Source organism: Pseudorca crassidens, chromosome 11, assembly GCF_039906515.1.
Source record: "Pseudorca crassidens isolate mPseCra1 chromosome 11, mPseCra1.hap1, whole genome shotgun sequence".
Taxonomy (NCBI): Eukaryota; Metazoa; Chordata; class Mammalia; order Artiodactyla; family Delphinidae; genus Pseudorca; species Pseudorca crassidens.
In genome coordinates this window covers 74,575,395-74,588,487 of record NC_090306.1, presented here as the reverse complement: position 1 = coordinate 74,588,487, position 13,093 = coordinate 74,575,395, and the positions used below count along the sequence as shown (strand labels likewise).

Below are 13,093 nucleotides of genomic sequence, written 5' to 3'. Positions count from 1 at the left end.
TATTAAATAAAAATATAACTTTCAGGATAAATCCTTTCAAGTGGCATTTCTACTTATGTTATCAGGTATTGACTAGTTATGATTTCTCTTATTTTATAGAAACTAAATTTCCATAATCTATAGCTATCTCTTCCTATAGTTAAATATTTTATTAGGTTTACTGTATTGTCATTTTTATTTTTTTAAGTGAAAAGAAGACCTGGAAAACAGAATCTGAAACAATGAAAGAGGAAAAGAGAAAACTTGAGGATCAAATCCAACAAGATGCTATAAAAATAAAAGAATATAATGTAAGTAAAGCACTTTTAAGATCAATATATAATACTGTACAAACTAAGATAGCTAGATTTAACAAGTTATATAAATGTGACTTTGTGCAGAATTTGCTCAGTGCTCTTCAGATGGATTCAGATGAAATGAAAAAAACACTTTCAGAAAATAGCAGAAAGCTCACAGTCTTACAAGTGAATGAAAAGTCACTCATAAGGCAATATACTACTTTAGTAGAAATGGAGAGACAGCTTAGAAAAGAAAATTGGAAACAGAAGAATGAATTGGTATCAATGGAGGCTGAAGTTGGTGAAAAAATTGGACGTTTGCAACGTTTTAAGGTACGTCTGATTTTTTTCAACTCTGAAAATTTTCAAACGTGAAGAAGAAAGGATAGGGCTTCCCTGGTGGCGCAGTGGTTGAGAGTCCGCCTGCCGATGCAGGGGACACGGGTTCGTGCCCCGGTCCGGGAGGATCCCACATGCCGCGGAGCAGCTGGGCCCGTGAGCCATGGCCACTGAGCCTGCGCGTCTGGAGCCTGTGCTCTGCAACAGGAGAGGCCACAACAGTGAGAGGCCCGCATACCGCAAAAAAAAAAAAAAGAAGAAGAAGAAAGGATAGTATGATGAATACCCATCACCTGGATTAATAGTTAACATTTATTAACATTCCACTCTAATTGCTTCATCTGTTTTTTTGTAAGAATATTTTAATTGCAGACATTTCTCCCCTAAATATTTTAGTGTGCATCTCTAAAAAAGTCTTTTTCTGTTTACATAACCGCAATAACTTTATCACACTTAACAAAATTGACAACAATACCTTATATTATCTAACGTCCAGATCATATTCACATTTCCTCAGTTGTCCCAGGATCCAGTCAAGGACCCTGCATTGTATTTGGATGTTACATGTCCTAAGTCTTTTAAATATAGAATCTCCCCCTTTTTTTCCCTCCTCTCTCTGAAAAATAATGAATATTTATCTGTTTATTTTCTTTCATAATTTTACTTGTTCCTGTATCCATTGTATTTACTAAAAGTTAGCTTTGAAGCCTTGGTTATATTAAGGTTAAACATTTTTGGCAAGAACACTTCATAAGTAATGTTTTGTACTTATAAGTAATACTTTATAGTGTATCACTTCAAGAGATGGAATGTCTGGTAGTCCCATGTTTCATGATTGATTACTTTCTTAAGGGGGAGACAGCCATATATCTCTATTATTAAGTGATTTAGTTAATTCTTTGGTGATATTTTGATACCATGCAAATAACCAATTCTTCATCATTTCTTCTAATGGTTTTAGTGTCCACTGGTGATTGTTGTTGCCTGATCCAATTATTTCATTAAGAGTTGCAAAAATCATGATTTTCTAATTATATTATGTTCTCTTCATTTACTAGCAGGTATTCTTTATAAAATAAAGAGCTTCTCCTCATTAGCCCAAGCTCTTTGGTTATCTTGAAGTATGGTTCCTAACTAGAAAGGCAAGATAAAAACTGGTCATTCTTTCCTTTTCATGACCAGTTTTCAGAATACAGAGTTTGTATAGTCTGCTTCTGCCTATCCCCTCCCACCCACTGCACCCTCCAGCTTTCTCTTCTTTAAGTATCATAACAGACTCACACACTTTTAAGTATTCAGTGTGTTTTACTCAGGTGTAGTCATTATTCTTTTGTCTCAACTTTGGCCAGTGAGAGCCCTTTAAAGAAGGTTCTTGTATCCTATTTGACAGAAATACGTTAGTCTTTGAACCAAGCTGCAAAACTTAGTTTGTTTTCTGGAACAACATATGTCCAAGAGGTACCTTGTATACTTCTTAGGCAGGCTTGGAATAAGCCATTTCTCTAAAGAGCCCTGGTTCATTTTAGTGGGGACAGCATTTAGATACCAAAAACCAGTCCTAGGTGTCATTGCTCTTGGAGTGTCATTGCTACTAGTCCAGTTAGGAAAATATGTATAGATTTAAATCATGAGTTCATATTGTTATTTTTAATTCAAATTTAACATTTTAGGATAAGTAAGAGTATGGAGTTTTTACTAACCTTTGATTTTGTACTTTATTTTTTTAACACGGAAATCTATTAAAATCACATTAAAATAATTATTTTTTATACTACAATATTCATACATTAATTTGAAAACAGTAATCTTGTATTGGTATTAACAATAACAATACCAGTGCTACTAGATATAAAGTTTCTTTACAGTTCTTATTTTCTTTAGAATATCTCTCACTAGGGATGTATCGTCATGGTAACATATTCTATAGTGACTTGAAGTAATTCTCCTCTTTGTGTGGTTATGCTATACAATTGCTATATAGTTAGGTTCATTTATTTTACATTTGTTTTCAGTTTTAAGGATAACTTTTTAAAAAATTAAATTTGAATATATAAAACATTCACATGTACAAAAGATGTCAGCAGAGAAATCTTATGTCTGTCCTTGTACCTTTCACTTCATTCTACTTCATCCTTTCACCCCCTTTAGGTAACTGATAATCCTTCTAATGTTTCCTTTTGCAAGTTATTAACAAAGATACAAAAAGTTGCATGCCATGCAACTCTTCTGCACCTTGCTTTACATCTGATCAGACCTTATTTAAGCATGTATATGTTCATTTGACATGTCTAAATTTACATAGGAGCATGTAAATAGAAGAATTCAAAGTAAAATTAGAATGAACTTGAGTTCCTTGCCACTCCCTTTTAAATATAGTAATGGGTGAAATTGTCATGCTAATAAACCTATTTTCAATATGAAATGTTCTTGTTTTTATTTTGTGTTAGATTTTGTAGAATGTACTTTTCTTAGAGTATTACAAATATAGCTAATGTTTGAGATAGAAGGGAAGAAAGAACTAGAATCTTCTTCCTCTTCAACCTGATTGGTCAACCTGGATTTTTTGTTTGTTTTTGCAACAATTGGAAAGCCAAAAAAAGGGATATTTTTAAGGATGGGAAACATGATTTCCCTCACCACAAAGCAAAAGTGAAACTGAATCCCAAGGGTAAGGTAGACTAGGGTGTATTTATTTATATAGAGAAGTTTTCAAATTGAGATCTGAAGCACTATTACAAATATTTTCCCCTCATTACTCTACTTCAGAATGAATTATAACCATAAATTCTTTTTATTTTTTTTAAATTTTTTTATTTTTAAAATTTTTTGGCCAAGCCGCACAGTTTGCGGGATCGTAGTTCCCTGACCGGGGATTGAACCCAGGCCACCACAGTGAAAGCACTGAGTCCTAACCAATTTATGAGTCCTCCAGGGAACTCATAAATTCCTTATCTTCCTCATTTCATAGATTTGGTTTCATGTTCAGTATTTTCTTTTTGGTGTTAATACAGTGTCTTTGAATAGTGACTCTTATAGCTCTGTAGCTAAAGAGTTGAAGATGAACCAAGTAATTTAAAGCCTTTGATATTATTTGTTACAGATAGCTATGATGCAGAGAAGTTTTTTTTCCCTAAATAATGTTTCTTTCCTGTGAACAAAAAATTTTCTTTTATTATAAAGCTAGTTTGTTATTAATTATAAATAAGCAGAAATAGCAAAGTTGGAAATGTTACCTGTGATGATGCAAATTTTGCCATTTAAAAGAAGTTTTTTTTTAATCTTATGAAATTTAGAAAAGCCATCCAAAGATATATTCTAAGTGATATTTTTTTTGCTGCTGTATATTACGTGTTTCTCAAATTAACTGAATTTCATTTAACTATGACAGGAGTTATAAAAGGATTCACTGTATTTTTATTATGATTTAAAATTTCCAAATATTATTTCTTGTATGAAAGTATTTAATAGTTATTGTAATATATTGTAATATATGCAATATATGCAATTCTTGAGAAATCTAATTTTTTAAATTATTCTAAAATCTGTTTTGCTTTCAGCTATATTATCTTATCCTCATAAGTGGCTAGTGCCTTTACCAGAAAAAAATACACCACCTTAATCCAGTGTATCTTTATTTACATAGGAAATGGCTGTTTTCAAGATTGCAGCACTCCAAAAAGTTATAGATAATAGTGTCTCTCTGTCTGAACTAGCATTGGCCAATAAACAATACAATGAACTGACTGCTAAGTACAGAGACATCTTGCAAAAAGATAATATGCTTGTTCAAAGAACAAATAACTTGGAACACCTAGAGGTAAGTATGTGTGATCCTTAAACCTTGTGATTTTAGCCATTCTTCTTTGGTGATATCTTATCTATAGGTGCAAAATGACTTCTGGATGACTTCTTCCAGGTTATCTTCCTTAGCCCACTTGTGTGATTTAGCTGAATGAAATCTCTTTCCATCAGGTACTTAAAAAAGAAAAAAGAACATGGAACAGATAGGATAATGTAGTCAGAAGAGGAAGCATTATTAAGTACCCATTCCTTTCTCTTGCCCTGATCCCAGTGTAAATTATTCCCTCATGGTCCATGGCTCTTTGGGGTGGATGTAGCAGAGAGTAGATGAGATATCCATGGTTCTTCCTGGACCTTGGATGAGTTCTGCAAATCCCTATCCTTTCTTACTGTAGAGAGAGAGAAGAATAGGATGGAGTATCATTAGTTTAATTAAAGGAGTCTATGAATGTGGCCCAGACCCTTTGTAATTGTCTTCTAGCCACTCGTCCTTCGTACCTTTTACAGCAGGCAAAACAAGCTCCTGATTTTGTTTATCTTTATGAAAAATAAAGGCTTATGTCTTTTGGTTCATTCTCTTTTATGATCCTCTCATTGGAATGGAAGGAGATATAATTCTTTTGGCTCAAAAGCCCTCACTTGCTTAGGGGGACACGTTCAAGAAAACATTCTGAATAGCTTTCAATGACTCCTACAAAATTATCTGCGTCATTATTTATTAATATTAACTAGAAATAATCATGATCAGTTTACTTTTTATTATTTTTGAAGAGATGATTATGTTAATTTTTATGGAAAATTCTAAATATTTAAGTGTGATAAAAATTTATTTTTTCCCATCTTTCATATCTGTTGTCTTCTCTTCTCTAGCATTAGACAATCATAGATAAGAAATCTCCTTCAGGTAGCGTATCAATGAGTAATTTTTAACTTTTAAAACTTATTTTCCCAGATAATATTTTTCATCTCTACTCAAACCTTAAAAAATTTTGTCTCTGTATTATATCCTTTTCTCTCCTTTACTTCCTGTATCTCAGTTATAATTCTGAACATATGTCTCTATCTGTTGGCAATGTCTTAGTTTTATTCTTTATTATCTTCACTGTGGTAACCATTACCCATACCATTACCTCCAGTGTTGTGTCCTCCTTGCTGCCACCAAAGTGATCATTCTAAACCTGCATCTGACCATGTCCTTCCCTTGCTTAAAACCTCTCAAAAGTTGCCAGTCACTTAAAGAATAAGTGACTTTTGTGATTAGCCCGCACATAACTCATGTCATCTACTGTGACATTCTAAGGAGATTCACAATTAATGTTTTAGAAAGTGAACTACCAGTTTTCTCCACCACAGTGTTTCGTATGTTCTTCTGTACATGCAGTTTTCTTTGTTTAGAAAGCCCTTCCTCCTCTCCCAGTTTTTCTGCTCAGTGAATTTCTATTCATGTTTCAAAACTTTTTTCAGACACTACCTTTTTTTCTGTAGCATCCTTCTTTATAGAAAAAACTCACCCTCTCTGTTATTTCTATATTTTGTACCTAGTTCTGCTATTTATATCACATCATATTATATGTGTTTATATGTGTGCCTCTCCTACAGGAATATAAGCCTCTTGATATCAGAAACTCTACTTAGTTCATTTTTGTGGGTTTGGTACCTGCTGTTTGGCACAGAGTTAGAGCTAATAGATGTTAACTTCAAGGATTGAATAAAGGTGATGAAAATCAGATTTTAGAAGATGAAAAACAGAGTGGGTGGTAAAGAAATACAAAAACCGAATGGGTGATAAGGCAATTAAAAAAATGGAAATTTTGATAATAGCAGACAAGAGAAATAGATATGGACTAAGGTAAAATTAAGAAGAGGATTTGCTGTGTTTTTTCAAAAAAATTTTTTTAATAAGGAGACCAATGAAGTTTGAGAGGAGAGGAAAAGAAAATTTAGAGCTAAAGGGGAGAGAATGATTGAATATTAGAGGTAAGAGTGGTAATAAATGAGGGTGCAGTACCAGGGCAGGGTTATGAAAATGGGATATGAAGCAAGGCCACAGTTATCCTTTGAAAGAGTCTGGAAGTAAGAGAAGCAAAAAGGGTAGCAAGATATTTAAAATACCTTAAGCCCTTTTTTGTTTTTCTCCTACGAATTTACAGTACCTAGGAACTGGGCTGTAATTGTGCATGTTACCAGAGAGTCATGTTTTATTCCCTTATCTTCCTTTTCATTATAACATCGCCCTTTAAAAAAAAAAAAAAATCTCGGGACTTCCCTGGTGGTGCAGTGGTTAAGAATCCACCTGCTAATGCAGGGGACACGGGTTCGAGCTCTGGTCCGGGAAGATCTCACGTGCTGTGGAGCAGCTAAGCCCGTGCGCCACAACTATTGAAGCCCGTGCGCCACAACTATTGAAGCCCGTGCGCCTAGAGCCGGTGCTCTGCAACAAGAGAAGTCACCACAATGAGTAAGCCCGTGGACTGCAACGAAGAGTAGCCTCCGCTCATCGCAACTAGAGAAAGCCTGTATGCAGCAACGAGGGTCCAGCCTAGCCAAAAATAAATAAATAAATTTATTTAAAAAAAAATGTCATTACCCTGTTTTATTTTTCTTCATAATGGTTATTACCTGACAGTATGTTATATATTGGCTTATTTTCAAATTGCTCCATTAAAATACAAGTTTTAGGATGGAATTTGTTTACCATTGCAGTCCAGTGCTTAGAATACCTGGCATGTAGTAGACATTCTATTTGTTAAAATGAAGAATAAATGAGCTTAAAATATTATACTTATGTGCCAACTCCTACATTTTATGTTTCCAGCCTGACTTCTCAGAACTCTGTTCTTCTGTATGGAATTACCTACTTAACAACTCTTGTTTCAAGGAGATCTCTAATTTAACGTGTCCAAATTTAATTCCTGATGTCTATTTCTCTCATAGTTGTTTCTGTTTCAGTGTATGCCACTATTATCTACTCATTTAGTTAAGGCAGATATCTTAGAATTATTCTCTAGTCATTCCTTTCCTTTATCATTTTCCACCCAAATGTAATTAATTCTTATGTGTCCTCTTTTCTCTATCTTCCCTGCTATAACTGTAATCTAAACCAGTGTCATCTCTCATCTGGACTTTACAGTATCTTCCTGACTAATTTCTCATTTCTCTATTTACCCCTTTATTGATTCTCCACATTTTATTCAGAATGATTTGTTAAAACTTCTTCCTTTAAATGATTTCCTATTATACCTTAAGTTACATTCCAGTTACTTGTCTTGACATACCATGCCTTGCCTGGTATGGCCCCCTATAATCTCTCCAACTTTTTTTTTTATTCCTCTTCACTCTGATTGTTGCTCACTGTGTTCAAGTCCTCTAATACTCCAGACTCTTTCCTGCTTTGGAGCATCTGGGTTTACCAGTAGTATATCAGTTCTTTCCATGGCTGGTTTCTTGTCAAGATTGGCTCCTTCTCTTACCATCAGTTTCAGCTTAAATACCACCTCTTCAGTGGTTAATACTTTCTTTAAGCACTCTATCTGGATATGCTACTTTTTATTATTCTTTGGTTTTGTACTCTGTTTCTTTCTAGATCTTGACCTGTTTAGTGAATTTTTTTCTTTGATTATCTGTTCACATTCTGCTGCATTCCACACTCCTCCCCAACTCCTACCACACATATATCCACAGACACCAAATGGTGAGGCCTATGAAGGCCAGAAGTTTGTCTGTTTCTTTTCATCATGAACATACAGTACCTGTCACCGATGGCATGCTGTGGATGCTCAGTAACCCTTGGTATGAATGAGGGAAGTAAGCACTGCTTTATGAAGATTGTGAGACTCTGGAGTGTTCCACGTTGGCCAAAGTGAACATGGCAGAAGCTAATACTCAGGAGTTTAGGGCCACATATCGGATATACAAGGTTTTGATGATTATTTTAAAATAATATATGTGTGTGTATACAACATATATGTTATGTGTATGTCTATCTGTATTACATGCAGAGGAACTTCTACATTCGTTAAAAAAAACTAGATTGTGAGCTTTAGGAGATTATTATATAAAGTTCAGACAGTGTCACATCTGTGGTATTAATCTGAATTACAATGTAGTTGCTCAGTGATGTTTCTATTTTATTCAGTGTGAAAATGCATCCCTAAAAGAACAAATGGAGTCTGTAAGTAAAGAACTGGAGATTACCAAGGAAAAACTTCACACTATTGAACAAGCCTGGGAACAAGAAACTAAATTAGGTAAGTATTATGACTCATAATATAAAATGATTAAGATCCAATAGTGAATATTTTTCATTTAAAGTGCCTTTCTATACCCGATAAAAAGGAAATATTTTGATAAAAATTCACTCTCTGCCTAACAGTTTAATTTAACAGGCAGTTGATGAATAATATCTCATACTAACCTTTACCAAAGTTAGGTTTTTAGTTATTAAATTGGATTTGTTTCTAATGAAATCATATGTTAAAAATGTATGACTGAGCATTAGCTATACTGAACCATTTAACAATTAAAACTGATGATAATTTTGAAATACCTGTATTTTAATGATAGTATTATGAGTTTTTTCACTGTATAGAGTTATATTAGGAGTATATCATTTTATATTTTTAAATTAAAAGATCACCTAGAACATCAGAAAAATTTGAAAAGAATTTATATTGCTCATAGTTCCACTACTGTATCATTTTTTTGTATGACCTTATACATGCTTATATATTTTATATACTTTAAATTATAATAAACATTATATGCTATATTTAGTAGATATCAAAATATTTCATTTTTTATTCATCATACTTATAAATATTCATGCAGTAAGTTACTGTGTTTGGGTGATTAAATCACTAGCTTTTCTAATTTTTGCTATTGCTTATAGTGCTGCAGTGAACATCTTCATTTACATCTAACAGAGATATTGTCTTAAAGGGTATTAAAATCTTTGTGGCTTCTGCTAGGATTTTCCATATTAGTTTTTCAAATGGTTATCCTAGTTCACAACATTTAAATAATTTTATCTCACTAGCATTATGCTTTATAATTTTCAAATAAATTTGCCCCTTTGGATAAAATGTTTTAATTTGTTTTCTAGACCTTAGAGTGCTAATGCTATTCAAAGTTTCTGTTACTATTAAATTGGTAACTGAGACATGTAGCTTAGAGAGGCTTAACATTGGGAAGTCTAAAATAAGCTACTCTTAGAAATGTACTTTTTAATTCATTAAGAGATTAAAAGTGAATTGACTTCCATGTAGCTCTTACATAAAAGAAGATACCATTTTAACTAAGATATAGAAAAGGATATTATATACAGTTTTAGTAAGTTCTTTGTTCATTCTATCCTGTGTTTCTTTAATAAGTGCTGAATTCCCTATAGAAATTCCTTAATTTTCAAATACCTTAATCTCTCCGATACATGGCTTTATAGCACTGAAGTTTTTTTTTTTAATATAAAGTCTAGCTTTATTTTTTAAAAGATTTTACAAGTCTGTCAACCTCAAACATGCATAGGTGAATTATTCACATCTTCCATCAGATGAGGCTTACAGTTTCGATCCCTCTCAGAAAAAATAAGTAAAAAATAAATTTTTTCACAGATATTTATCCACTACATTACTCAGCTTAGTTCTGAAGTTTTCTCTCTATAAATACTTTAACACAGCTGCTAGTGGTAGTACTGTTGTTGTACAGCTGCACATGGCTATAATTTTACAAGCATGCCTTATTCTTGCTAGCTCCCTGGTTTGGCTCCAGGGTCCAAATCTTGTAGAGGAAAAATAAAGGTTAACTGGGCTGCCAGAAAAGCACACTGAATGCATCCTGTAGTGCTCTGTGACAAGCCAGAGAAGGAGTACAGCCTCCAGCAAGGTCCTGTGGAGAGGCAGCTCTGAGGTGGTTTAAATACCTTTGTTTAAGGTGTTTCCTTATCTTGGAATGACCTCACCATTGCCTGTCTTCCAAAGCCAAGGTTCGAATGTCAACCCCTCAATTCTGAACAGAGACATGAGAAGATTCGCTCCAAATTCTGGAACTCCACAATAAATCACTGAAGTTTAAAAGCTTTTATTTCCTGGTGCCCTTATATCTTTGTTTAAAAGTGTCACTTTTTTAGCTTTTTCCATGCGGGAATTGATTGGTGTTGGGCTGTTACCCTCTCTCTAGGACACTCCAAACACAAGAATATAGAGTAGACTAGTGTCTATTGCAGCCCCTGTGATGTGCCTCTTTTCATTATCAAAGTTTAGCACTAAAGAGAATGGAGAAGAGTTTTTATGTTCCTAGTATATCTGTATTTACTGCAATTTTTTTTTCTTTCCTTCATGGTGCTTAAGGTTGCCTGAATGAATCTCTGTACCATAATGGTTTCCTAACACTTTTAGCTTCTTTCAGTAACATTACTGTTAGCTATTTGATCACTGCTTGCAGCAGCTATTCTAAAATCATATACTATTTAAAGACACAGAACAAAATGAAGCACTTCTTAAAGCTGAGACAGACACCAAAACAGTTTAGTTTCAAAAATATATATATTTCTTTGAGCAAACTCAGTTATAAAACTCAAGCTTGTGAAGCTAGAAAGATAGGAGGTGGCATTATTGGTGTTACGACTGTTTACAGAGTAAATCACTGCTTATTAGTTCCTTAAAATAATTGACTTCCCTGAACATATGGTTAATTGACTCTCTAAAAAAACTAAAACTACCAAATTTTTTTTCCTGGAGCATATCTGTTATGCAAAGCAAAAGTATTAGTTTTCTCTTCTTAAAAGGTGACTAACTAATGATAATCCTACGTGATGCCTTTTCATGGTCAATGAGGGGGCTTTCGTTCTCTTTTCATTTAGCCACAAACTTCTGTGTCCAAAGATAAGCTATACAACTGCATATATGAGATAAGGGTATAATAACTGATAAAATAATTTAAAGTAAAATATTTGATATTAGATGTATACAAAGGCCAGATAAAGGTCAGGGTTAAAGAAGATACTTGGCGAAATCCCTAAATCACATGGCTTCAGATTTTACTTTTTTACTCTGAGTCATTGCACTTGTATTCACAAAGTAGTGTTGCTTCACTGTATTGCCTCTTAATACAGTTTATCTCCTTTCAGTTAACAAAATATATTTATTTGCCCTTTTTTGACTATCTACATGTGACACCTCCTACACTACATCTTTTACATTGTTATTTCAGTTCAGGCATACCTTGGACATATTGCACGTTTGGCTCCAGATTGGCACAACAAAACAAATATTGCAATAAATGAGTCACAGGAATTTTTTGGTCTCCCAGTACCTATAAAAGTTATGTTTACACTATACTATAGTCTATTAGTGTGCAACAGTATTATGTCTAAAAAAAATGTACATACCTTAATTTTAAAATACTTTATTGCTAAAAAATGCTAGCCATCATCTGAACCTTCATTTTGTCTTAATATTAACATCAAAGATCACTGATCATAGATACCATAACAAATATAATAAAGAAGTTTGAAATATTGTGAGGATTACCAGTGTGACACGAGACACGAAGTGAGCAAATGCTGTTGGAAACATGGCACCGACAGACTTGCTCAACTCAGCGTTGTTTGCCACAGACCTTCAATTTAAAAACAAACAAAAACAAAAAAATGCAGTATTTGCGAAGCTCCATAAAGCAAAGCACAATGAAACAAGGTATGCCTGTAATCCTATGAAGAATAATTTGTGTTATCATTTGATTGACAAAACATGTAAATCCCAGAGAGATTAGGGTAGGCAGCATACGGATAAGAAGTAACAGAGCTGAGACTAGAGTCCAGGTCTGGTATAATTCAAAAGGCTCGTGTGTTTTCCGCATAACAATAGTGCCTCCTTACATACAATGTCTAAAATATCTGGGATAAACTTTAGATAAGAACAGCGTGAGATTTACCGAAGTATTGTTGCATTTAGGAAATGAATCTAACATGGATAAGGCAAAGAAATCAATAACCAATAGTGAGATTGTTTCTATTTCAAAAAAAATCACTATGCTGGAGATGAAGGAATTAAATGAAAGGCAGCGGGCTGAACATTCTCAAAAAATGTATGAACATGTGAAGACTTCATTGAAGCAAGTGGAAGAACGTAATTTTGAATTGGAAACCAAATTTGCTGAGGTTTGATATTATAATTTTTTTCATGCAGTTAGAGAGTAAAAAATCAGTCATGGTAGCCATTGTATTATTGGAAGAGGTTTGTTTGTAACTCTGAAGTAGCATATTAATATAGTGCTTGTGTTTCATGTAATGGGTAAATGATATATTTTTAAATCTGAAATGTTTAAAAAGAAAGCAGGTATTTTTGTGATTGAGTTTTTATTTCTCACCAGCATTACATTATTAGATTTAATGTGCAAAAAGATGTTATTTGCTTAATAATGGAATTGCCTTCCACTACCATCCCTTCATTTAACAGTTATTATTTCTGAGTGCCTAGTACATGCCAGATGCTGTATGGGAACTGGAGTTATAGCATGAAATAAAATAGACAGTAATCTCTCCTTTCAGGGACTTCATTCTAATAGGAAGTTTTAGACTTTTGATATGGTCAAAATTACTAAATTGGCTGGCAATAATATAGTTTGCAAATATTCAATAATTTATGGTGAAGTAGCACTCATAATATTCCTTTACCTTGAGA

At 33.5% G+C, this 13,093-nt stretch overlaps 1 protein-coding gene across 10 annotated transcripts in view; it reads left to right on the top strand.

The window, feature by feature from the left end:
* CEP290 (centrosomal protein 290) overlaps window positions 1-13,093 on the top strand; it is a 97,541-nt gene that overhangs the window by 42,704 nt on the left and 41,744 nt on the right. For all 10 annotated transcript variants that reach the window (XR_010932517.1, XM_067697488.1, XM_067697492.1 and 7 more), the window contains 5 exons: window positions 188-290; window positions 381-611; window positions 4,261-4,434; window positions 8,554-8,665; window positions 12,365-12,570. Coding sequence is in view for 9 of the 10 variants with exons in the window: in XM_067697488.1 (XP_067553589.1) it covers window positions 188-290; window positions 381-611; window positions 4,261-4,434; window positions 8,554-8,665; window positions 12,365-12,570 (826 nt within the window). In the remaining variant the exon portion in view is untranslated. The remainder of the gene's footprint in view (window positions 1-187; window positions 291-380; window positions 612-4,260; window positions 4,435-8,553; window positions 8,666-12,364; window positions 12,571-13,093) is intronic.